This window comes from Dreissena polymorpha, chromosome 10 (genome assembly GCF_020536995.1).
Source record: "Dreissena polymorpha isolate Duluth1 chromosome 10, UMN_Dpol_1.0, whole genome shotgun sequence".
In the NCBI taxonomy this organism is placed as follows: Eukaryota; Metazoa; Mollusca; class Bivalvia; order Myida; family Dreissenidae; genus Dreissena; species Dreissena polymorpha.
The window spans coordinates 31,228,223-31,255,051 of NC_068364.1; the positions used below are offsets into that span (position 1 = coordinate 31,228,223).

The window sequence follows — 26,829 nt, forward strand, 5'->3', positions numbered from 1 at the left end:
AATGCTTAGGAGGTGGCGCTAATGATAGGAGGTGGCATCAATGCAGGATGTATCAATAAAAAGTAGTATCGCCATGACATTATAACATGACGTAGATTTGATAGATAATGTTAATTGTAATATTAAATTTATTTTTCAACGAACATACGAAGGCCCAAATCTTAACAGAACATAAACACAATCAATAATAAATATGATGTATTTTTTTAATATATAACTGATCAACTCAATTTAGAAGTCACAAACATGAATGAAACATTTACGATATATACCAAAAATTTGTAATACTCAATCAAACTAATAACTTAATGTTCAACATTTTCAAAAGAATTCATCGACATTATAATTTGTATACAGAATGATAATTCGCGAAATAAGTATAAGATAACACTTCTTCTTGAAACTATGATTTGTGGCCGTTAATCCAAATGCTTAATTTACTAAAAGGCCAAGGTCAACGAATCTTAATAAAGCTCATTTATGTTGTATTTCCCACTATCAACTCCAAAAAAAAAGAAAATAGCTCGGGGTTTTTCCGTTAATATTTTTGTATAATACATGTTAAATGTTATCTTACATAGACGAATGTCTAAATCCATCAACACATTATTAGAAAACTACTTTTTGTAATTTAAAAACGCGCCCGACTCAAATGCGCTAAAGTAGTCAACTTCCAAAAGATAATGTTAGTCCTTTAAGCATAATAAAAACCATAGCATAAAATGTTTCACTTTAAAATAGCTATAAATGTGCATTTGCGCCACCTCCTTATCTGAGCGCCACTTCATCGGCTTTGGCTCCATCCCTTTATGAAAAATGCTAATTTATCTTTTAGATCTGCTAGAAGCTATGTTTTGGACAAGCTTTAAATTTTACAGGTTCAAAGCAATCGTTTAATGTAATGAGCGATTTAATTTGCAGGGAATTTGCTCGTCACACAGGCAAAAGACATCGATTTACTTTTACGAATTCTACCATGCCACAACTCAGAAAGGTCCTCACGTTTCCAAATGGGTTGTGATTGTATGTTTCTGTACATTTAAGATGAATTTATAATCACCAACTCGCACTACATTGGGCGATTTAAAAAATAATTGCGAAATGTGTTGAGAACATATTAAACCTAATCACCCTGTAAAATTATCCGTTAAATTCCAAACATCCGGGCCTGAGCGCCACCTCGGCAGTTGCATTGGCTCATTTATTAATGCATCTCAAAAATGAGGTGGCGCGCGTGATTAACGGCCGTATTATGTGCTCGATAAACGTCGGTAGTTTCCGTCATCAACCGGTCGCACGCGGGAATGTCCGTACGAGCGTTGCAAACTGCGTTCGGATTTGTCCGGAACATTACGGAAACATATTTACCTTGTCGACGAAAATGACTGAACGAAGCAAAAAGATAAATTCATCTGACGACATTCCCAAAGAGTCAGACAGACAATTTTTAGGTGCAGTTTGTTTTCTTGAGTTCACTTCTATTTGTTTTTCAATTATTCAGTTCAAACAATTTTTAACATTCTTGTAAACAGAATTTTGGAAGTATTGACATGTATTTTCGCGATTGAGTGAGCGATCTGACATCTTAATGATCTTTCATTAATGACACAAATAACAATACCGATACAATAATGGTAATGTTGCTACCAGCGACTAGTCCTGTTTTGTATTAAGTAAATAATATTATATTAGTGCACATGTTGTGCAGAGGCATTCATACTAGATTCGAGTACTAAATTATCACATAAGGTAGCATTTAGTGGACTAATCTAACGGGTGCTGGAGGTTTCGGTAATTGACAAGTTCGGTAAATTGATTTATATAGTAAATGCCGTGGAGGGTTCGGTAAATTGGTTTTTAAAGAGGTGGTATACATACAACGAGGTGTTAATGACACCTATTATTGGCTTACAATAACATCAGGGGCATTTATTTGCAAACTGTGGATTAATTTTGAGTTGATTAATTAATGCTATGCCTTCGGTAAAGAATTAAGGGGAATGAATGAGCTACCTCTGAAAAACGAATTCTGTTAGGAAATTGTAGGTAAATACACGATTTAAATAACGCAATACTGTTTTTTTTAATAATTGGTGCTTTTATTTAAATAACATAATAGTAATAATAATTTTATTTTTACCACAAATAAACATCCTTTGATGTCACCACCAGTATTTTTTTGTAAACATGATTAAAGAAGGAAAACGTTTGTTTATTTAACAGTTTGAAAGTTACTGGTCGTGTATGTAAAAACTCGGCCACCAGTGTTAAAGCATGTTCACGATCTAAACATACATATTTAGATTATTTTAAGAATAATACCTGCTGACCTGATTGTAGGAAAAAGAAGCGAGAAATTTATTTATATAAGAAACACATATATTTGATATTAGTATTTTAAACCACCGAAAATTTCTCATTATATTAACATGAGGTAGTTTGCCAACATAATGAATATGTTGCTCAGCTCTTGCCACGTGGAAGCCACCTCTTGTAAGAGCCACATTATTTTTTTTTATCTGATACGCTTTAATTAAGGTTTTTTCAACTAACTGTTTAAAAACATATATATAAAACAAAACAATCATGACCTAAAGATAAACTTTTAATATATAATTTACCTCCCTTGATTAGAATATTAATAGGTTGCAAGCCTGGATAACTAATATAAACACTTTGCAAACATCTCTAAATTGATAAAATCAACTCCGTACATTTAGAGAGATAATTTAATTAGTGCCAAACAACTCAATTAATGTACACGCTTATCGACAAAAGGTGCGATAATCCCTATTTATACCAATTTACCGAAACCTCCACGGCATTTACTATATAAATCAATTTACCGAACTTGTCATTTACCGAAACCTCCATAACTCAATCTAACTTAGAAAGTAGTCAGTGTGGTTTCATTTATGTCTACCATTTATATGAGAAACTTATAAACATTAGTGGCATAAGAATGCCAAGTATATTCAGACCTACAACAATGGAGGTTCATTCAGATAGCGGATGGCAAAATCAACAAATATATAATAAACATACAAGGGCAATATAAAGTAGAACAAAGGGAGGAAACAGATAAATTAAATGTAATTGTGTGCTACCAGCTTGTTGTGTTATACATACAATACAGTATGCAAGTGTGTGTTTATTAGTCTGGCGATTCAAAGTTTACATATATGCAGGGTTGCACAAATGATTGTTTTATTTCAAAATAATTATTATTTTCGGACACCTTTATTTTTGTCTCATAATTTTCGGACACCCTTAATTTTTTAATATTTCTATCTAAATTTTCACACACCGAAACAAAGCTGACCCACTATAACAACTGTTATTATGTTAATGAAACAATCATTGGTGAATGAAATGGGTCAGTGTTACTGTAGATACAGAATAGATAAGTTTTTCCAAAGTTGTGGTGATCCAGATTGCACCTATGAATATAGATGGTCCTGTATAAGTGTATGTTGTAAAAACGTTAATCAAATATTTCCTTCAATGGCGTTTTATTAGTGAATGGTGTACCTTTCATGGTTTAATATTCAGAGTGTTCCTAAAGATCAAACACTTCAGTATTATTATTTCCTATTATTTGGTACATAGAGGTTATTTAGTTCTGTTTGTTTTGCATATAACAGAGAAGAGCAATGTAGGTGCGTTGATGCGAGATGCTCTCAGCAAAATCATTGCAAACAGACCTGAGGATCCCATATCATTTCTTGCGGACTAGTAAGTTAGCTTTCACCAGCTTTTAGTATTAAATTAAGCTGCCTAACATATAGTTTGTATAATGTGTAGTTACATTTTGTCTAATTTTTAATTAAATTTATCTAGCACGAATTGCTCTTTATTTGCTACATTGAACTTAGGTGAGCGCTTCAGGGCCATCATGACCCTCTTGTTATAAATTTACCTTTGAGCTCTTATGTAATTCTATGCTGCAATATTATTTACAACCAAACCAAAACTAATACTATTTCTGAATTAGTTAGCAGTTTTGATTCCATTGAAAACAGCTCATACTATTTCTGCATTTGTTTGCAGTTTTTATTCCATTGAGGACTCCCTGCTCTTAATATTTCTGCATATTTTTGCAGTTTTTATCCCATTTAAGACAGCTCATAATATTTCTGCATTTTGTTCGCCGTGTCCATTCCTTCGAAGACAGCTCATAATATTTCTTCAAAATTTTGCAGTTTTGATTCCATTGAAGACAGCTCAAGCCAGGTTCAGAAAGCAGACCAGATCCTGAAGTTGACGCACTACAGTCGCCCAATGTTTGAATCTAATGTCCGAATGGCCTATGACGCCCTCGCTGGACACAAAGGTAAATAAAAATATAAATACTGTTACAGTTATAGTGTGGATTATAGTGTGCAATAGAAAATTGGCTATTCAATTAAAATACGCCATATTTGCTATCAGAATATGTGGAGTTTTTTCAACGGGAAGAGATGGAAATGTTTTTTTTTTAAATTTCTATTCAATTAATCGAATTATTTAATTATCCGATATTCAATTAAGTGGAATGTACTGTATATCCTTATTATTTGTGGGACTTTAATTGTCCATAGGTTTTGTGGTTAGACCATCCTCAAAATTAAGATTGTAATGAATAATTATGTCCAATAAAATTTTTTTTGTTAAGACTGAATTGCTGAAGGCAGGAAGGACATAGATATTCAGTATAATCCATGCACACATCCTGGTCTGTTTTGCAACCCAAATAAGTCCATATACGTCACAAAGGGGAGTATTTTATACTTTGTACTTAACTGATATTTCCTGTAATACGCTTATTCTGGAAAGCTGTTTTAATATCATAAATACGTTACCTGTTATCTCTAGCTTACCCCTTTCCAAGGGAGTTATTTCATCCGGAAAATATTCAAGCGCTGGGAATCGTCCACCTCTATAAGAATCCAAATCAGGTTAAACATAGTACAATGCAACCTAACAGGAAATCAAGAACCACAACTCATCTTTCCTTTCCGGATAAAACCATGTGCACGCCTATTTTAGGCTCAGGACTTATGTGTTATTTTCACTGTGTTTATGGCGGAGTTTAAAAGGATAAAGTTTATTTATCTTTTATTTGTATCATTCGGTTTATATTTCTATACTTTTTGTTGCAGTAATTGTCATATTTCTGCTTTTGCTGGGTTTCTTTGTTTGCATCGTCGCTCATGTACATGACGTCATGAGCACGTGAACCACGAGGAATTCGTGCCTATTCCCCAATAAGTAATTGAGGTCAATTGGACAGCGTTCTTTGTGTTTACATTTTGTGGTTTAACTTTTTATTTGAATTTATAATCATTAATTTGTCTTTTGTAGGTTCTTTCTGTTTCTTTTATTTCAGAATGAACTTACAGGATAGAGGTTCTTGTGGTCATATCAAAGCAAGGTGGGATTCCCACGATACTTGCTTGGCATGTACCGGTTGCACATTAAATAACAAATGTGCGGTTTGCGATTTGTGGGCTTACGACGTATGGACAAAAGCAGGTCGCCGGAGGACGTCGATCAGCCGCAAACGCAACGAACCTCCATCCGACGTTGATTACCCGGTGACTCCACTGGTCAAGGATGACCAGCGGTTTTGTCAGTCACTGGGTACCGGGCAAGATGGTGTTGTTGTCAGTCGATCGTCATCAGATCTTATGACTCACACCATGCATACCGGCGACATTGATCATGGAACGACTGGATCAATGTCAGACCACATGGCAGCCGCCATTCTACGGTCTTTGTCCGGTGACGTAACCGGTCATAATATGACCGGCCGGTCACTGGTCCGGTCCGGTCACCGGTCATGTCACCGGTCCGGTCATGTCACCGGTCCGGTCACCGGTCCGGTCCGGTCACCGGTCCGGTCCGGTCATTGATCACCGGTCCGGTCCGGTCACCGGTCAACAGTCATCAGTTGGGCCTGCCACCGATAACACCAATCGCCGGTCAAGAAGAACTTGGTCTTCATCATCGGCGTATTCTTCTACATCCGATTCGTCGTCGAATACATCGTCTTCATCAAGGAGTGGACATCGGACACGCTCTTCTTCGTCGAGCAGTTATCATCGTCGCGGCGCTCATAAGCGATCACGTCGTCACTCACGGAGACGGTATTCCAAAAAATCTCGATCTCATCGCAGCCGATCCACATCTCGACAGCGCAGCCGATCCAGATCTCGACATTGCAGGAAACGAGGACGTCGGCAACGTTCACGTAGACAGCATCGGACTTACCATACGTATAGTCGTTTACCATCGTGTTCCGTTATGGAATCGCATGTTTCCATGCCAAATGTGTCGGTTCCAACGTTGACTGCCACACGTATTGCATCTTCAGGAGCTCATCTCACTACTACGGCGTCAGTGTCAACACCACGGGTATCATCTACAGTATCTAGTTGTGTACCCCCTACAGCTACCCTGTCTAATCCTGATACACTATGGATACAGAATTCGGCGGGACATTTTGTACCGGTCAATGCTGATAATTTACCTTCTTCCGGTTTACATTATCAGTTTACTGACGTCGGGGATGATCATTCGCTGTTACCAGACAATTACAATCCGGTACAAGATATTCTCACTTCTGTTCCTGCTGATTCTATACAAACCGCTGGTGTTGTAGAGAGTGAGGCTGATTCAGATGCAGAATCTAATGTTGAGACGGATCAATATTTAGCTCCGATTGGTCAGATCTATGAACTGATGTTTCGTACTCTTGGTGAAGATTACTGTCCAAGACCTGCTGAACTGTCTTCAAATGCGACGATTTCTGTGACAGAACAACTTTTTCGTACATTTGATCCCAACAGGGTTATTAAGTCGACGGCTCGTCCTGACCCACGACTTCCCATTGGTTCTACTGTTCTATCTGTTCTTCAATCATTGGAATCAGCTAATAAGACTATTCCAAAACGAGGAGAAACATGGAAAATTCCTAAGGAACTAGCTGATCCAAAACACCAGGAAGGTAGTAAAAGTTACAAACCTCCTGTACCACATGCAACATCTGGGTTGGATTTTTCAAAACTTCCGGTTCCAGATCCGGACATAAGCAAGCTATCTCTTGTAATGCCAAGTGGTTCCAATTCAGTTTCTGTTCCGTTTTCAATGTTGGAAACTTGGGAAATGAGGGAACGTAGATCATTAGGTTTGACTAACCAAATTGACTTCATGCTAGCGACAATTTTACAAATGGTGTGTGATTGGTCGGAATCTGTTCCGGAGGAACTCCGTGATTTGTTAATTCATCTCTCACGGACCACACTGGCCTTATCTCACACTTCTGCTTCTTCAATGTCCGAGATGCTAAGGATTCGTAGAGATCTTATCCTTACTTCTTTACCTAAAGATTTTCTGTTGGAACCTGGTATGAACTCGCTCAGAACAGCTCCTCTCACATCAGGGTTTCTTTTTGGTGGAAGGATACAAGAAGCAATCACAGCTGACAAGGATGACCAACTTCATGCTTCTTTAGCTAGAAACAACTCTGGACAACGCCAAGGGGTCTTTAAGCATCCTGCTTCTAGGCCACCAGCAGTTCCAGCATTCAAGACGGCTAAGAGAAATAACCTTTTCTCTAAAAAGCCTTCTTTTAATCCACGGTCAGGTCCTAATAGGCAGTCTTCCTATAACAGACCTTCTTTGTCACACAAGTCTTCTAATAAAGATTCTGGGAAAAAGGGCAAACCCAAGCCGGGACAGAGGAATTTCAAACCTTCTACCGGCAGGGGCGCACCTCCTGCTTATCAGCCCTAGGTCCCTTCCCTTTCTACCGCCACAACCTCCGATGCCGGAAATACCAGTCGGGGCCAGACTTTTCCACTTCTCAAATCGATGGCTTCAAATTACTTCAGACGCATGGGTTCATTCTCTTGTGGCAAAAGGCCTGACTTTTCAATTCGAAAAAAGGCCTCCACTTTCTCGCGTCCCTATAGAGCTGGTATCTCGGCATCCACATATTCCAGAGTCCATTCTCGGGCTCTTGGAAAAACAGGCGGTAGAAAGGGTTCAAGATCCTTATTCTCCAGGATTTTACAGTCGTCTTTTTCTTGTTCAAAAGAAAAATGGTTCCTGGAGACCAGTAATAGATTTAAAAGTGTTCAACATGTATCTCCTCAAACCAACTTTCAAAATGGAGACTCCTTCTTTCATACGGGAATCCATCAAACCCCTGCACTGGGGGGTGTCTTTGGATCTAGAAGATGCTTACTTCCATGTTCCTATACATCCCAACTACCGAAAGTACTTGCGATTTGCCTTTCAAGGCCAAGTCTACCAGTTCCGGTCTATGCCTTTCGGGTTGGCGACAGCCCCACGAGTTTTTACCAAACTAATGTCGGCAGTCGGATCACACCTCAGAGTTCACGGGATTATTCTTCTTCAGTATTTCGACGACTGGCTCTTTCACCAGCTCGATCGTCAATTGCTTCTGTACAACCTAGAATTCTCTTGGAAGGAGCTCCTCTCATTAGGGCTCCTTCTCAATGCAGACAAATCAGACCTCATTCCTTCACAGGACTTTACCTTTGTGGGAATGAATTTCTTGACCCACATCAATCGGGTCAGAGTGTCTATTCAACGTATATCAGACCTTCTGATGAAGGTCAACTGGGTTTTGTCCCAATCTCATATAACAGCTCAAGAATTCCTCTCTCAACGGTATCCTGAGCTCAGTAGCAGACTTTGTGCAGTTGGGACGTCTCTTCCTACGTCCTCTTCAGCACTATCTCTCAGCTTGTTGGAAATGGTCTCCAGGCAATCTATTAACACAGATTCCAATCCTTCCCTCCTTAAGGTCTCATCTTCAGTGGTGGCTAGACGAGGAGACTCTGTTGGCAGGAGTACCCCTTCTTCCCCCGCAACCGTCATTATATCTAATAACGGATGCGAGCAAGGAAGGGTGGGGTGCTCACCTGGAACCTCTCAGTCTGATAATTTCAGGGTTGTGGTCTCATCAGGAATCTCACCTTCATATCAACAATCTAGAAATGCGAGCAGTATTTCTAGCTGTATCTCATTTCCAATCACATCTTTGAGACTCTTGTGTGATGGTGTCAACAGACAACACATCTGTGGTGGCTTACATCCAGGCACAGGGGGGAACACATTCTCAATCCCTGTATCTGGAAACCAGAAAATTACTTGTTCTTTGCAAAACACTCAACATTCATCTGCTGGCAAAATATATACCAGGTCGCCTCAACGCCCTGGCGGATGGTTTGTCTCGCAAACACCAGTTACTTCCATCGGAGTGGACACTTCATCAAGAAGTGACCAACCTGATCTTTTTCAAGTTCGGTTATCCCCTGGTCGATCTATTTGCAACCAGACACAATCACAGACTTCCTCTGTATGTGAGTCCAGTTTACGATCCAGCAGCGTGGGCAATCGACGCGTTTTCGTTCGCATGGGACCAACTGGACGCTTACGCCTATCCCCCACCCATTCTAATTCCCCAAATATTGGGGAAAATCAGGGTGAGCTCTTGCAGGATACTCCTGATTGCCCCTTGGTGGCCCAGAAGATCTTGGTTCAACGATCTTCTCAGTCTCCTGTACGATTATCCCAGGAATCTTCCTCACAGGTCAGATCTTCTGTCTCAAAGCGGCAGACTACATGCGGACCCAAAAATGTTCCACTTACACGTCTGGCCGTTATCAGGCAATCTTTGCAGAAGAAATGTTTTTCTGTCAGGGCTTCAACCCTCGTTGCTTCGGCAAGGAGAAAATCCACCAGAGCAGTCTATGATGCTCATTGGAAACTCTTCTCCAATAGTTGTTTTCGAGGGAAAATTAATCCCCTCATCCCTCTGCTAGACGAATAGCTGATTTTCTCATTTATCTTTTTGATGATAAGAAACTTTCTCTTAGTTCCATCAAAGGATACAGATCTATGATTTCGCATACATTGGCTTTCACTAAGTCTTCACAAGTCTGTGCTGATCCAGCTATTTCAGAACTTGTTCGAGCTATGGAACTTAGTCGTCCTGTATCTCGTACACTTGCTCCTAAATGGGATTTAGCTTGTGTGCTTGGTTCCCTTATTAAGGCTCCCTATGAACCTCTTGATCAGGCTTCATTACAATTCCTAACATGGAAGACCGTTTTCCTTCTTACTATGGCTTCAGCCAAACGGAGAAGTGAAATTCATGCTGACCCACGACTTCCCATTCATCTTCGTTTTGACTCTTCTGATGGTTCTGTTACATTGTTGTGTCAGTCAGGATTCCTTGCAAAAAATCAACTCCCCTCTATGGCTTCCAAACCCTTCAAAGTTCCAAGTCTATCTAGAACTTGTGGACATGAAGATGATGATAGACTCCTTTGCCCGGTCAGGGCTTTGAAGTTCTACCTTAAAAAGGTAAAGTCTATTCGAGGTTCTCGCAAGAGACTTTTCATTCCATTAAAAGGGGGGGGCGATGTGTCTGCGGCTTCTATTTTTCGTTGGATAGCCTCGACTATAAGGAAAGCTTATTCTTCTCTTTCATCGAGGGATTTATCCCTGTTTAAGATAAGACCGCATGAATTAAGAGCTCTTTCGGCTTCGTGGGCTTATATTAATCAGACCCCACTATCTGAAGTGCTTCAAGCTGCTTTCTGGAGGAATCCGACCACCTTCTCCTCTTTTTATCTTCGTTCTCTTGAGTGCCAACAAGACAATTTGTATAAGTTGGGTCCTCTTGTAGTGGCTCAAACTGTAGTTTCTTCTATGGCGTAAGTACACTGGTGCCATCCGAGAATTAAGTACTATACTGTACTAATAAAGATTATAAGAGGACTTGATTCTACTATCTCTGGCTGTAAACCCTCTATATGGGTTTTGCTGTGATGGGAAAAAATATGCGAACCTTCCCGCCGCAGCTGCAAAATCAGCTAGAGATAACAGGTAACGTATTTATGATATTAAAACAAATTTTCTTAAGTAAAATTCATTTTAATTATTAAAGTAGCATTACTACTCAAAATCAACGAACATTTCGTACAATTGTTCGTAAAATAAACTTAACCAATTAAAATTCAGTGTTCCTTATGGCAATTGCCGAAATTTCAACGCCTGATGTGGTCTTGTGAAATAGATGTTTGTAGATATAAAATGCTCGTTTTTATTATTGTATTGCATATCTATTCATACGACACATGAACACTGTTCGTGTGTCGTATGACTAGATATATATTCGCGGGATTTAATTGTGGCCACAAATAAATAAAAACGAGCATTTTGTATCTACAAAAATCTATGTAATCATACCACATCTAGCGTTGAAATTTTGGCTATTGCTATAAGGAACATGGATTGTTAAGGTGTTTACTTTATTTTACGAAATACTTACCGAAATTTTCGTTGATTTTGAGCGTTATAGAGACTTTAAATACTTACCTGTTATCGGTAAGTCCCACCTCCCACCCCGCTCATCGCCTTTTTATGTTTGCGTAAAGGAAAGATGAGTTGTGGTTCTTGATTTCCTGTTAGGTTGCATTGTACTATGTTTAACCTGATTTGGATTCTTATAGAGGTGGACGATTCCCAGCGCTTGAATATTTTCCGGATGAAATTACTCCCTTGGAAAGGGGTAAGCTAGAGATAACAGGTAAGTATTTAATAATTAAAATGAATTTTACTTAAGAAAATTTGTATTGATAGCATAAAGGTAGAAAAGTAGGGATAAGTGCTTATTGTTTACAACATAATTTAAGTCTGTATTCATGTAATCCCAATCAAAGTTAAGCAATCATGAGCCTCAGTGTTATACCAGATTAGCCTAAGCAGTCCGCACAGGTTAATCAGGGACGACACTTTCCACTTGTATGGAACTTTTTAAAAGGAAGTCTCCTCTAAATGAAAATCCAGTCTAGGTGGAAAGTGTTGTCCCTGATTAACCTGTTCAAACCGCTTAGGCTCATATGTTCATTGCATTGAATTTTCAGTGAGCAAAGGTGTACATGGTGTTGATGGGAATGTTTTCGTTGAATTACTTCAGGCATTATGCAGGTGAGCTGCTTTTGTCAACTTTTAATTTTCATTTCTAATCTTTAGTGTTAAAGTTACATGAATAATAAATAAAGCTCTGTACAACAACTAAGCTCTGTATTGAATACAAACACATTGGTAAATGACAGACACAAATTCCTCATTATTTTAACAAAATCAGAAATCCATTATTTTTAATGTCCATGAAAAAGTCATATTTTGAAATGCCTCAAAACTTCATACCGACAAATATAAATGAATTAATAGTATAACAGTTAGATATTATCAGACTAACTGGTAAATCAATGTTAACAGAGACCTTCCTGAACCAGTCACCCAGAAACTGCTACAGAAGATGGAATGTCGACCCTACGAGGCTATTCACTATGATGTGTTCAGATCTGGGGTGTTCACAAGTTGTGTGCTTCTAGGTATGTGTTCAGATCTGGGGTATTCACAAGCTGTGTGCTTCTAGGTATGTGTTCAGATCTGGGGTGTTCACAAGTTGTGTGCTATTAGGTATGTGTTCAGATCTGGGGTGTGACCATGCTGTATGCTTCTAGGTATGTGTTCAGATCTGGGGTGTTCACAAGCTGTGTGCTTCTAGGTATGTGTTCAGATCTGGGGTGTGACCATGCTGTATGCTTCTAGGTATGTGTTCAGATCTGGGGTGTGACCATGCTGTATGCTTCTAGGTATGTGTTCAGATCTGGGGTGTTCACAAGCTGTGTGCTTCTAGGTATGTGTTCAGATCTGGGGTGTGACCATGCTGTATGCTTCTAGGTATGTGTTCAGATCTTGGGTGTTCACAAGTTGTGTGCTATTAGGTATGTGTTCAGATCTGGGGTGTGACCATGCTGTATGCTTCTAGGTATGTGTTCAGATCTTGGGTGTTCACAAGTTGTGTGCTTCTAGGTATGTGTTCAGATCTGGGGTGTGACCATGCTGTATGCTTCTAGGTATGTGTTCAGATCTGGGGTGTTCACAAGCTGTGTGCTTCTAGGTATGTGTTCAGATCTGGGGTGTGACCATGCTGTATGCTTCTAGGTATGTGTTCAGATCTGGGGTGTTCACAAGCTGTGTGATTCTAGGTATGTGTTCAGATCTGGGGTGTTCACAAGCTGTGTGATTCTAGGTATGTGTTCAGATCTGGGGTGTTCACAAGCTGTGTGCTTCTAGGTATGTGTTCAGATCTGGGGTGGTCACAAACTGTGTGATTCTAGGTTTTTATGCCCCCAAAGGAGGGCATATAGTGATCGCACTGTCCGTCTGCCTGTCTGTCTGTCCGTCACACTTTTCGTTTAGGTTTTGAAAAATGCTCATAACTTCTATGTGGCTTCGTATGTAACCTAAATATTTGGAATGCATGTGTATATGGACAAGGTCTTTCCATACGCACACAAATTTTGACCCCTTTGACCTTGACCTTGATCTTAGGGTCTGGCTTTAGGTTTTGAAAAGTGTGTTTAGGTTTTGAAAAATGCTCATAATTTCTATCAAAGCGTTTATCGGAGGCATATGTCATCCTATGGAGACAGCTCTTGTTTTTAATGCCCCCGGATCAAAGATAGGGGGCATATTGTTTTTGGCTTGTCTGTCTTCATTCATTCATTGTGTGTGTCCCAAAACTTTTACCTTGGTTAAAGTTTTGCAATAGCTTTTGCATTATTGAAGCGAGCAAATTGATATTTGGCATGCGTGTGTATCTAATGGAGCTGCACATTTTGAGTTGTGAAAGGTCATCCTTCAAGGTCAAAGGTCAAATATATGGCTTCAAAGCGGCGCAATAGGGGGCATTGTGCTTCTGACAAACACATCTCTTGTTTCTTGTTGAAAATGAATAAGGGGACTAGCAACAATGCACTGTATTTGCCACAAGGCATTGTAGCTGGTCATCTCTGCTGTAGTGCACTAAATAAATCCCTGTATATTGCATTTGCATGTGTTGTTATGCACAAATATTCTCCCTTGCTGTGTATACAACCAGTTATATCATAAGTGATTGTCTCTTAGTTTTCTTGGTCCAGTACATCTAAGGAAAAGCACCACATCCTCATCTATGTAGGGTACTATGTCCCTGTTTACATTAATTGAAAGTCGAAAGCTAGATGTCAATTTTTGCTTATTTGACTGGCAATATCCATTAAGCATATATTTGTTTGTTATTTCTAGGTTCTATATTCTATAATTTCTATAATTTCAACATTGTCATTATTCCTTTGCAAATGCCACCAAAGATTATGTCAAGCTGGCGGAGTTGCTCTTCCAATCTCTCGACGTACAGCAGTCAGGAAAGGCAAACAAGTCGCTGTGTGACGTTGTTGTAGAACAGCTCAACACCTCGCTGGGAAGCACGCGAACGGATGCTCGCAGGATTCTGGAAAGCGGGTACAATCTTGGGGTCGATGGATTGTACTTGGCATTAGAGAGGGTAAGTTTGAGTCGCCTTCTAGGAAAATGGGGCTTAATGCATGGGTTAAGGGTCATCCCTGATAAGCATGTGGCATCCGCACAGGCTCATCAGGGTAGATACTATGAGATTGTTTGTGTAAAGGACATTTTTCAAGCGAAAAACCCTTTACGGGGAAAGATTTGCCCCTGATTTGCATGTGCATTTAGCACCATTATAGCTGATCACTACTCAGTTTGTTTGTATGGATTTTTTCAGCAGTATTTCAGTCACATTGCAAAGGTCAGTTAACTACTTTTCCTGGGTAAGCTTCAAGTTAATTGGCCAAACTTGGAATTGAGTCTGAAGTTTTCAGGATTTAAGTCAAGGCTGAGCAGTGCAACCTGCCTGTTACTACAGCTTCAGACAGTTTGGAATCTTTTAAGTAGGGAAATGCGTTTTGTGATATAACTGAAATGTTTTGTACAGCTTTATTTTATATTTCAGGCTATGTCACGCACAAGTCGAAATGCTTCTCTTCAGACATGTGATCAATTTGTAACCGAGATCTGCGATTGCTTTCTATCAAAGGCAATTTTAATTAATTTCACTTCTCAATTTAACTTTATGATTGTTTAATATAATTTGCATAACAATTGTTTCATGTCATTGACGTTAAAGAGAAATTTAGGCATATTTTACAATTGACAAATGTCAGACTCACTGGCTTCAAAGTAACAAATGCTTTTCAACTGGTTTAAATCTTAAATGATTAATAAAGCTAAAGCAATTACAAGACTGTACATGTTCAAGACTGTGAATAAGTAATACAGTATCTAACAATCATAGTAGGGGTGCTCTTGAAAAACAGGTCTTAATGCACGTGCATAAAGTGTGGTCTCAGATTAGCCTGTGCAGTCCGCATTTTCAGTGTTCTAGGTGATTTACTGTGAAATTGGTTTCTGGTAAATGTTATAAATATGTTTATCTTATGTTTGCTATCTTATATTTGCTTCAGGTGAAGAAATTTGGGTGAAAAGCTACTGTGCACACTTAAACCTGAACTTCATTTGATGTGTGCCATGTTATTGACATTTCCCAACTGGACTATACCTTCCCAATTATACACATAATTGTGTTACACACGAAATACTGCACAACCATTTATATTCGTCCGCAAAAAGTTTCGTGATTTTTCACAACTGACATTTTGGTTTATAAGTAAATGGGTAGATTTCTGATTTTGGAGAAAAAAGGATTTTGCGTCAGTCATTTTCTGATGAGTTCAGTCATTTTCTGATGAGTTTGTGTCAATTCTCTGGTCCACCCAAGAAATGAACAAGAATTAGTGTCCCAAAAGTAGTAATGATTTTACTGTGCACTTCCAATGCTTAATTGTCCATGTAAGAATGAATTCAACCTGCGATGTGCTTACTACAAGAAACATGGAAATCTGTGTAGTTTTTGTAATCATTTTTGGGATTAACTCTTTCAGTGCTAGAACCGAATTTTGAAGGCCTTTGCAAACAGTTTGGATCCAGATGAGACGCCACAGAACGTGGCGTCTCATCAGGATCCAAACTGTTTGCTATTTTGAAAAAATCGAAAAAAATCCTAATTGTAGAAATTCAGCAGACGACGTTTTAGCAGACGACAAATTTCCCAGCATGCAAAGGGTTAAGGTGTCAGCAAGGAAAACCAATGCTGAGAAAGCTTCAGGCATTTTCTGTCTAAACAATAAATGTACCACATAAGTACTATGTAAGCATTAAGCTGAAAAGGCAGGAGTACAATAGACCTGTTTTGTTGTGTACAGCCTTGTTATGAATAGTAAATGCTCAAATTGTGTTTAAATCATGTTTGTCTTAATGTGTGATATTTGAACAAAATGTGTAAACGAGAAATAGTTTTGTTGTTGTTTGCTATCTGTATTAAGTTGAGTGAATGCAGTCATTCTCTTTTACCCCTAAATAATACACATTATATCATAGCATTTAATGCCTGTCTGAATCAACTTCCAAAATCTGAGCGTGTGGCTATGGTATTAATTAGTGAAAACATCATTTTGAATGATAAATAATCAAATTATAATGAAAAAAAAACTTTTCTGAAGAAAAAAAAGTTTCACTATCAAATTATATATAACAAGGTATTCAACTCAAAATCACCCGAAAATGGGGTGCATCACTTTGAACAGCCATAACTTAATCAATTGTGCAGCGATTTTCACGAACTTGGTCTTTTTCAACGCAGAAATGAATTTCCTTTTTGGAAATGTACATATCTTGCAAGATTTTTACAAATGCTGGGTGAAATTTTAAGAAATAACACAATACACAACTCGCGTGACCTTCTCGTTGTCGATCAGACCCGATCTAAGACTGAAATCTTCACGGAGTAAAAGGCATTTTCCCTGCAAAGTTCACGGACCTCGATACCATAATTCAATAAAACGTATGAAAAAAATCTTACACTTCTTGCCGTTACATTATGCATCAAAACTAACTGCCCAGTGCCGTTTGAAACCATTGTTTACATACATTTCAACAGGCTGACATTTTCAACACATGAGTGATTTCATTGGTCCTATGCGAAGGTGTGTCTTTACACCTGAAGATTTCATTCATTAATCGGGTGCATAGTGTCTCAGATAAGCCTGCGCAGTCCGCACATGTTAATCAAGGACAACACTGTCTGCTTTTAAGCAATATCTCAAATGAAAATCCAGTTAACATGGAAAGTGTCGTCCCTGATAAGCCTGCACAGGCTGCTCTAGGATGACACTTTACACAGATGCATTAAGTCCAGTTTTGGCAGAATGAGGCTCAGTACAGATGAACCTCTTTACACTAGATTCGCGCTGGGGAACATATATAAGGAAAGCAATCAGTACCTCTTGATGTAACTTGCAGCAATGTCAGAACTTTAACCGTATTAACTTTTAGTTTAAACCTATTATTTTAGCTCTATTATATCAAACTCCCAAGACTTATTGAAATGCTTTCGAGTCCATTTCCTGGGTAGAACCAGTACTTTGTTTGTTTTGGGGAGATCTAAAGAACGTTCTACAGTTCCCAAGAAACCATGACCTGGTTGCTAGGTGCACTATATAAGCGATACTCAATTGCGACCTCAACTCAAACTTTTGACCTCTGGTCAAGAGTCAAATTCACAACCAATAAAACCACAGTGAAGGAACAAAGTAATTAAGAAAACTGTGTGCAAGATCCTTTATTAGCTGAACAAAAACATCCATACATGAGAATGTTTCATTGAAGTTGGCCAGTAGGCATGCATATATCACCCTTGTCATGTGAAAGTGGGTCTTATGTCATACACATCTACGCAGTCTAGTCAGGAGCTACCCTGTCTAATTAGACCCATGAACCTTGCAAGACTTAATAGCGCACAGCGCAGCTCCTGACCAGACTGTGTGGGCTGGTCTCGAGCTACACTGGCAGCAAATGGCATAAGACCCATTTTCGCATGACGTGGCTCATATTAACAAGGGCGACATTATGCAGCATAGCAAACATTATCAATAGCTTTTAAATATTAACCTTACACTGACCTTTTAGTTTGAATATTTTAAAACACCTTTCTCATGTATGTACCAGTAATAGTTGCAGTACAGAAATCAAGTTGAAACTATGAAATTGTAAATATTTGTACATGAAGATTTGAATGAAACAATAATGGGTTAGTATTTGAGTTTAATGGTTCCATAAATTGGATTACAAAAAAGGATGTATCATGCAATCATAAAGCATATTTCTGTGTCCACTTATGAGAAAAGGAAATGTATAATGGTAAATAAATAGATTAACTTTTGTACATGTAGCACTTTCTTTGCTGGTAGGTCGCTTCTACCTTTCGGTTCTCAAACGACATTAATATATTAAAGTTAATGATACAAGTATCAACTGATCATGTATGCAAGAAAATGTGGACACTCATTACTAAATCAATCATTTAATACACTTTTACGCTTTAAAGGTGACAAGATAGAATACATTTTACAAGTCATCAATAATTAGTACTTGTCTTAAAATGGATCACTTCAAAGAACTTCACAAGATGAAACCAACATTAAATTTGTTGAAACTGGGGCAACTTGAATTTCTTTTACGACGCTAATACTTCTTTTTTAATTCTAAATTTATATACATTTCTGATGGTCAAGTTGGGAATGGAACAGAGGGCAGGTTTATGTATTGCTATGTAATGTATCACTAAGTATGCAAGGTAATAAATACCATATGCCATCAAATAAAAGTTAGCAAATCATAATAAATGTACATGTGTATTTCCGATTTCCAAAAATGTTTTAATCAAGTATTCACACAGCCTCAAGTGAACATTTCTCAACAGTATAGATTTAGAACGTTCATGTAGCATATTTCTAGATTCTAAAGATGATGCCACAACAAATAACTATCGCAGGTATTGGGGTGAATTTATTATTAAATCAAGACTAAAGTTTACATGTTAGAAAGCAACAACACGCCAGTATACTTTAAATAAGAGAGCTTCTACCACCCAAATTGATCGCCTGAATACAGGCACAGGGAACTTCAATGTTATATGGGCATACAAATATATGGTATTCAAGCAAAACAAACAAGGGAGACTTTTTAATGATAAAAGCATTCTTCATGTACACAAAAAAATCAATATTTGTGCGACAGAAAGAGATAAAACCTCAATCTCTCGACATAAAACAAGACAATTGTTAATTGAAGATATTTTATCTTGCAGAAGGATACATGGAGATAAACACAAATGGAAACTTATGTATACATAAACTTGACCAAAAATAACAAATATAAAATAATAAAGGTACAACAAATCAACAGAACTAATAAACAAGAGGGCCATAGGCCATTAGGTGCTCACCTGAGACCAGATGGAACTAAACTATTCTGAGACGGTGGAGGTCATTATATTTAAAGTACTTGACAAAATCAAAAATTATAGGAACATTATTTTGAAAAAGTTTTGATAATTGAAAATATGTCCAAAACAGAACATAATATCTACATATTTTAACCTTATAATTATTAATTTAATTACTGACAACTCTACTGAATTAAGCCAGTTAGCTACTAGCTGGTTGTCTCTGCTGCAGAAGATGCAAGGTAAATGTTGAGTGCACACTACGCAAAATACACAACTGACAAAAGGCGATTACAAAAGCTCACCATGAGCACGTTGTGCTCGAATGAGCTAAAAGGAAACTGAAAAACTTCTAGTATGATAACCCTTTGCCCAAATATTGTCCAAACCATTAGACTTTGTACAGGTTATTTCTAACAAATAAAATATTACCAACATAAATTAAAATTTGAATTAATTGCACTTCTTACAAACTAAATAATTTGTCAGTCAGAGAATTAACTTCAATTTGAAGTGACGCCCTTTTAAAATTGTCTTATTTTGGAGCCTGGGATTTTAAGTGAGAAAGCATAAGAATCTATTGACCACCATCATACATGTATTCAAAACAGAACAATTTCAGTAACTTCACAAAAATAGGATCAGTGTTTTAATCCACAATCATTCAGAATGCTTAAAGAATCATAACACTTGAAATTTCTGTTTTATATGCAACGCAACATCAGTGTTTGGTAAATTTAGCGTTAAAAACATCAAATGAAGAAAACAACAACCACAAGTGATAAGCATTTGTGTAGGATAAGTATGCAACAGAATGGGGAAAAATGGAAATACAACTCATATGACAATTAGATTACTATAATAATAAACAGGCATCTTACGCAATATCAATAAACTTACAAATGCTAGGATAAGCAACTCACATATAACGAGAGCACATCACAAATTGTATTGAATTCTTATTGTTTGCTCCTTAGTGAAGCCATGCAAAATGACCAAGTCTCATTTGAAAGCATAAGGATAATGCAGCAACATTCAAAATTTAATTCAGGGTTATGTTTATAACAACACCAGAAATGTAATGAACATTACCGATATAAATACATGTACATAAAAGATTACAAGCAATTTTTTTTAGAGTTAATGAAATAACAAATGCTTACATCTTTCACACAAGAGTTAATGAAATAACAAATGCTTACATCTTTCACACAGGAGTTAATGAAATAACAAATGCTTACATCTTTCACACTATCTTACTCAAAGCTAAACCTCTCTCTCTGAAATTATTATCATTTCTATGTCACTTCAAAAACCTCCAAAAAAGCTTAATGACACAATTCTTTAGTTCATTGACAGGCTTTGTTTTTCTCAATTGATTCTTCTTTCTCCTTATCGATTATCTTTTCTATTAATCCATTATCCTTTCTCACTACTGATTATATTTTCTCTTAATTCCTTAACCTTTCACCTTATTATCTTTCGTCTCAATTCCTTAACCTTTTATCTTATTATTGTTCATCTTATTTCCTTATCCTTTCTCCATATTGATTATAATTTGTAGACCTGATTCTTTATCCTTTATACTTATTGTTATCTTTTCTCTCAATTCCTTATACTTATTATCTTTTCTCTTAATTCCTTATGCTTTCTCCCTATTGATTATACTTTCTATACAATGTTTATCCTTTCTCTCAATCCTTATCCATCCTCTCTTCCCACCCTCTCTCTCGCCTGAAAGACGGCAGCTTGAAAACTTTTCTGTAAACGTTACATGGCATAAAAAAATCAAATACAATCCAGTTATTCAGAAAAGAAACAAAACGCAATAAAAATTGTATAATAAAAAGCAAGTTAGTGTTTCTGTATGAATAGTGTGCTAATATATTTAGATATATACACCTATAGTGTGCTTCAAAGCTGTGTTTTACAGTTTAACCCCCATACTCAAAGTCATTTGTTTTTGCTTTAAGAACAGTAAACTATATTTATTAAAGTTGGAATATCAATAACCAAGCTATAAGAATCAGGCTAATATCAGTGTAGTAACTAGATGTCTGAAGCGGTACAACATGCATGTCATAGATTGTATTGATATTCTAACTGTAGTCAATAAACAACTAAAACTGAGATAAAAATAATTCCATTATATAATTCTCTAGGAGGATTTGGAAAAAGTAAAAAAAAACAAAAAACATTTATATATTTTATACTTCTAAAACGAGACTGAATATTTTCTCAAATGTATCTAAACTAACTGAAGTTGGTGAAACATTAAAGAGGTATGTTCTAGGTCCAATCATAAAAATATTGATAATAAGAAATGTTGAAAACCTCAATAGATGATTTTTTAACAGTGTTTAAACTATGTCTGTTTCTCATGCAAACACTGTCCCTGAAAGTTCTGAGCATCAAAAAAGCTGACTGACTTATTGACACAACTATCAGAGACAAGTGTTTCAATTGAAAACAGAACAAATAATGTTGGAATTGTTTAACTTAATAAAAAATAAATTGGCCTTACATGTTCTGACTTTTTAACATAAACTAGTTTAATTATAAATTTTTGACAAAATGTTTTATTATGTTTAAAAAAAAAAAAAAAATTATTAAATTAATTTTGTATCAATGAAATTAATTCCTAAGATATTTATGTGTATCATCCATTTATTATAGTTTTCTTTTTAACATTATTTATAATTAAAAAAGCAATTCTTGGTAATGTTGCAGGCAGAAAACAACAATACCTATTCTTAATAACAGAAAATGAACTGGTAACAATATAAAGTACTTTTTAGAACACTTATTAAGCATGAAATTCAAATCCACATTTTTGTCCACTTCTCCCACTTGGATTATATATTAAAAGACTTCAGATTTTATATCCAAAAACAAGAAAACCTTTTAAGACAAGAATATAAACATATAATATATATTATAAACTGCATAAAATACATGTACAATTAATTACCAAATCAATCAAAACACGAAACAATATCAATAATAGTCAACAACAGACAATGTTCTATAAAATATTCAAATCACACCAGTATCACATTTCAAGTATTTCCCCACCGACTACTGCGACCAATCCTTGTTCTTCAAGGTCAGAAGCTCCTGCACAACTTTCTGAATGTTGTTGTCGAACTTTACAAGCAGACGCTGATTCAGAGCTGTGTCGAAGAACCCCATCTCCATCAGTCGAGCCATCGGTCCGTCTGCAGGCGGGGGAATCCATTGTTTCTGGGGGGCAGCAGCCTGGTTTTCTTTCGGTGGCTTCCATTCCGATTTTGGGGGTTTGTATTCTGGTTTAGTCGGTTTCCAGTCTGATTTCGGCGGCTTAAAATCCTGCTTAGGCGGGGTCCAATCAGACTTTTTAGGGACATAACCGGATTCGTCCGGAGCAGCATATTGGGTCCCAGCAGGTTTCCAGCCCTTCGGTTGTTGCTTTGAACTTTCCTCAGATTTCTTTGCCATCTCTTGTTTATTGGCCTCCTTTGAAAAAGTAAGAAGTATGAAATGAGCCTTGTGCTGAGAAAAACTTTGTATGTGAAAACTTAATGTATGTGCTTAAAGTGTCATCCCAGATAAGCCTGTGCAGTCCACACTTGATTCTCAGTTGGAAGAGATGTCATTTAACCGAAAAATTCCATAAAAGTGGAAAGTGCCGTCCCTGATAAGCCACAGCAGACTGCACAGGGTAATCTAGGACCACATTTTATCCACATGCATTCAGCTCTGTTTCCAGAGAACGTGGCTCATAAAACAAGGGCTGATTTCCTGTTTTATGTTTCTATACAAAATAACAAAATACTTCACTTTTAACTAAGCTCAAGTGGCAAAGTAAGCTATTTGCAAATCTACTGTCAAAAAATTAACGGCAAGGCAATACACATTTTTATCATTTGTTAGAGCATTTAGCACAAATCAGAAAGCAGTTGCCTTAAATAAGATATAACAATAAATTTATATCTGGTTTAATAACTTATGACAATTTGACAATTTAATGAAAATGAAAAAACAACCATGAAATTAAGCCTTGTCAATCCAGGATTGTGTAGTTGGCCAATTGTTTATATATCAGTGGTAAATAATAACCACCTGGTTGTATAATTGAGCCTGGTTCTGGGAACACTGGGCTTCATGCATATGCATAAAGTATCATCCCAGATTAATCTACAAGTCCATGCAAACTAATAAGGGACGACACTTTCAGATTTTATGGAATATCTTGTTTAATAAGGGACGACACTTTCAGATTTTATGGAATATCTTGTTCAAAGGAGGTCTTTTGTTAATGAAATTCAAGTCTAGGCGAAAAGTGTCGTACCTGATTAGCCTGTGTGGACTACACAGGCTAATCTGAGACAACACTTTACGCATATGCATTAGGCCCAGTTTTCCAGAAATTGGGCTAAATAAATCAAATAACTTCCCTGTAAATCAGAAGACAAAAGATCAGAAAGGCAGAGCAAACGGGTAAACCACACTCCTATATGGTTGATGCTATAAGGGCCTATATGGTTGATGGTAAAAGGGTAACACAAACCAATTTGAAAAGGCACCTTTAAAAAAACAATGTTTAATTCCCTGACCTTAGACCTAAACAAACTATACAGTTCTTAGCAGGCAGTGTGCACAAGGTGTCACAAAAGACTTATAAGGAACAAGAAATGTGTTTGTCAGAAACACTATGTCCCTTTCTGTGCCGCTTTGATTTTTTATAACTTCCCTTGGATTTGTTTTTTTTTACTTTTGACCTTGAAAGATGACCTTTGCTCTTTCACCACTCAAAATGTGCAGCTCCATGAAATACACATGCATGCCAAATATGAAGTTGCTATTTTCAATATTGCAAAAGTTATGGCAAAATGTTAAAGTTAGACGCAAACAAACAAACCAACAAAATAACAAAGCAACAAACCAACTGACAGGGCAAAAACAATATGTCCCCCATTATAGTGGTGGGGGACATAAAAATTACCACAACACCTGACAGCCATGTTGTTTGAAATAAACCACATGTTAGGAGCTTTTTCTTTAATTTGCCCTAGCATTTAGCTGTTTACCTCATGTGACTTTGTTTTTGAACTCGGATGAGTTATCAATATGACCAATGATCTGACTGCGTGTCATTAAGAGTGGGAATAAATGTGGCCTAATGAATGTTCACCCGACAATGTTGACGACGAACGACCCCTGATAAGGACAATATGATATCATAAAAGCACACGTTGAGCTCATGAAAGCTAAACATATAGCAAACTTTTAACAGTTCATACCTGTTTGTCTTGCCATGTTTTGAAGACTGCTTTTGCAGTGATAAAAGCCTGACCGGCAGCATTCACAGCTGTTGCAACTAGCTGGTTGGCAAACTCAGGTGCAAACTCTACAGTCCTGAAAAAAATAAATATGTACTATTGAACAATGGTCTGGGAAAACGGGGCTTAATACAGGTGCGTAAAAAGTCATCTCGAATTAGTCTGTGCAGCACCAGCGACAACACTTTTCACCTTTACTGGCAGAGAATTCATTTCAACAAAAAATACCCTAAAAGTAATGTTGTCCCTGATTAGCCGGTGCTTATCTAGTAATGTTGTCCCTGATTAGCCGGTGCTTATCTAGTAATGTTGTCCCTGATTAGCCGGTGCTTATCTAGGAATGTTGTCCCTGATTAGCCGGTGCTTATCTAGTAATGTTGTCCCTGATTAGCCGGTGCTTATCTAGGAATGTTGTCCCTGATTAGCCGGTGCTTATCTAGTAATGTTGTCCCTGATTAGCCGGTGCTTATCTAGTAATGTTGTCCCTGATTAGCCGGTGCTTATCTAGTAATGTTGTCCCTGATTAGCCGGTGCTTATCTAGTAATGTTGTCCCTGATTAGCCGGTGCTTATCTAGTAATGTTGTCCCTGATTAGCCGGTGCTTATCTAGTAATGTTGTCCCTGATTAGCCGGTGCTTATCTAGGAATGTTGTCCCTGATTAGCCGGTGCTTATCTAGTAATGTTGTCCCTGATTAGCCGGTGCTTATCTAGTAATGTTGTCCCTGATTAGCCGGTGCTTATCTAGGAATGTTGTCCCTGATTAGCCGGTGCTTATCTAGTAATGTTGTCCCTGATTAGCCGGTGCTTATCTAGGAATGTTGTCCCTGATTAGCCGGTGCTTATCTAGTAATGTTGTCCCTGATTAGCCGGTGCTTATCTAGTAATGTTGTCCCTGATTAGCCGGTGCTTATCTAGGAATGTTGTCCCTGATTAGCCGGTGCTTATCTAGTAATGTTGTCCCTGATTAGCCGGTGCTTATCTAGTAATGTTGTCCCTGATTAGCCGGTGCTTATCTAGTAATGTGTCCCTGATTAGCCGGTGCTTATCTAGGAATGTTGTCCCTGATTAGCCGGTGCTTATCTAGGAATGTTGTCCCTGATTAGCCGGTGCTTATCTAGTAATGTTGTCCCTGATTAGCCGGTGCTTATCTAGTAATGTTGTCCCTGATTAGCCGGTGCTTATCTAGGAATGTTGTCCCTGATTAGCCGGTGCTTATCTAGGAATGTTGTCCCTGATTAGCCGGTGCTTATCTAGTAATGTTGTCCCTGATTAGCCGGTGCTTATCTAGGAATGTTGTCCCTGATTAGCCGGTGCTTATCTAGGAAGACACTTTACACACATGCATTAAATCCAGTTTTCTCTCAACATGGCTGAATTGAATTGTTTGAAATTAAAATATATTTCTTTAAATATTTTTAACATTGATGAAAGTAAGTTACAAATACGCAATAGTTTTTGTTAATTTTTAAACAAGGTAAGTGCATGTGTTGAGTAATTGCAAAATGATATAACGCAGACAGTTTGAGAGATAACCTGAATATTGTCCTCAGTGGATTTGGAAACTTAAAACCCAACACATAATTTTATACGTAACATTGCTTATCCTTTGCCGCTCAGAAACAAAGTAAATTGCTATATGCAATCAGCATACAACAAGAACACCCTGCGAGAAACTTGCAGTCTCTTTAGGTCTTATGCTGTTTGCTTTTTATCAGTAGATTCGAAGCGGAAATTAAGCTTTTACAATTTGAATCTTGTAAGAATGGTCTGAAATTTAATTTGATTTTCTAAACGGACTACAAATGCATCAAAGTGACCATTCAAGTGGAAAAGGGTAAAATCAAGCACATAATTATATTTCAACCATTCTCCCCAGCTAAAGAAGCGCAATAGCAGCAAATATACCTTGTAGTCTGCCCAGAGGCTGGTCCCTTTTTCTCGCCTGCTTTAACATACACAACATTTGGAAGCTGGGCACCAGCTGATACTGGTTCCTTGGTTACGGTGTTTTCTGAGTTGGGAACCAGCTCAACCATCGGTTCCTGTACAAAAAATGTGCTGTGTCATGATAAAATGTGCAGCACTCAGGGAAAATGGGTTTTAATGCATGTGCGTAAAGTGTAGTCTAAGATTAGCCTGTGTAGTTCACACAGGCTTATCAGTCACAACACTTTCAGCTGTAATGGAATTTATTGCATAAAAGAAGTCTCTTCTAAACGAAAATCCAGTTTACA

The 26,829-nt window shown here is 37.5% G+C and overlaps 2 protein-coding genes across 4 annotated transcripts in view; one reads left to right on the forward strand and one right to left on the reverse strand.

Annotated features, from left to right (window-relative positions):
- Positions 1-1,354: 1,354 nt before the first annotated feature.
- Positions 1,355-16,281, forward strand: LOC127847631 (tubulin polyglutamylase complex subunit 1-like). Its single transcript, XM_052379668.1, has 8 exons — positions 1,355-1,451; positions 3,645-3,735; positions 4,203-4,333; positions 11,946-12,009; positions 12,304-12,419; positions 14,226-14,419; positions 14,885-14,968; positions 15,396-16,281. The coding sequence occupies exons 1-8, from the start codon at positions 1,382-1,384 to the stop codon at positions 15,411-15,413; spliced, it is 768 nt and encodes a 255-aa protein (XP_052235628.1). The 5' UTR covers positions 1,355-1,381; the 3' UTR covers positions 15,414-16,281.
- Positions 16,282-18,996: 2,715 nt separating this feature from the next.
- Positions 18,997-26,829, reverse strand: part of LOC127847621 (next to BRCA1 gene 1 protein-like) — a 56,461-nt gene continuing 48,628 nt past the window's right edge. For all 3 annotated transcript variants that reach the window (XM_052379649.1, XM_052379646.1, XM_052379647.1), the window contains exons 22-24: positions 26,501-26,637; positions 24,556-24,670; positions 18,997-22,768 (exon numbers count right to left, since the gene is read on the reverse strand). In XM_052379649.1, the coding sequence (XP_052235609.1) occupies positions 22,352-22,768; positions 24,556-24,670; positions 26,501-26,637 (669 nt within the window). In that variant the 3' untranslated portion in view covers positions 18,997-22,351. The remainder of the gene's footprint in view (positions 22,769-24,555; positions 24,671-26,500; positions 26,638-26,829) is intronic.

Coding starts and splice junctions, on each gene's coding strand:
- LOC127847631 (XM_052379668.1), top strand. CDS start 1,382: ATGACTGAACGAAGCAAAAAGATAAATTCATCTGACGACATTCCCAAA. Junction 12,010..12,303: donor TTACTTCAGGCATTATGCAG/GTGAGCTGCTTT, acceptor CAATGTTAACAG/AGACCTTCCTGAACCAGTCA. Junction 12,420..14,225: donor CACAAGTTGTGTGCTTCTAG/GTATGTGTTCAG, acceptor ATGCCACCAAAG/ATTATGTCAAGCTGGCGGAG.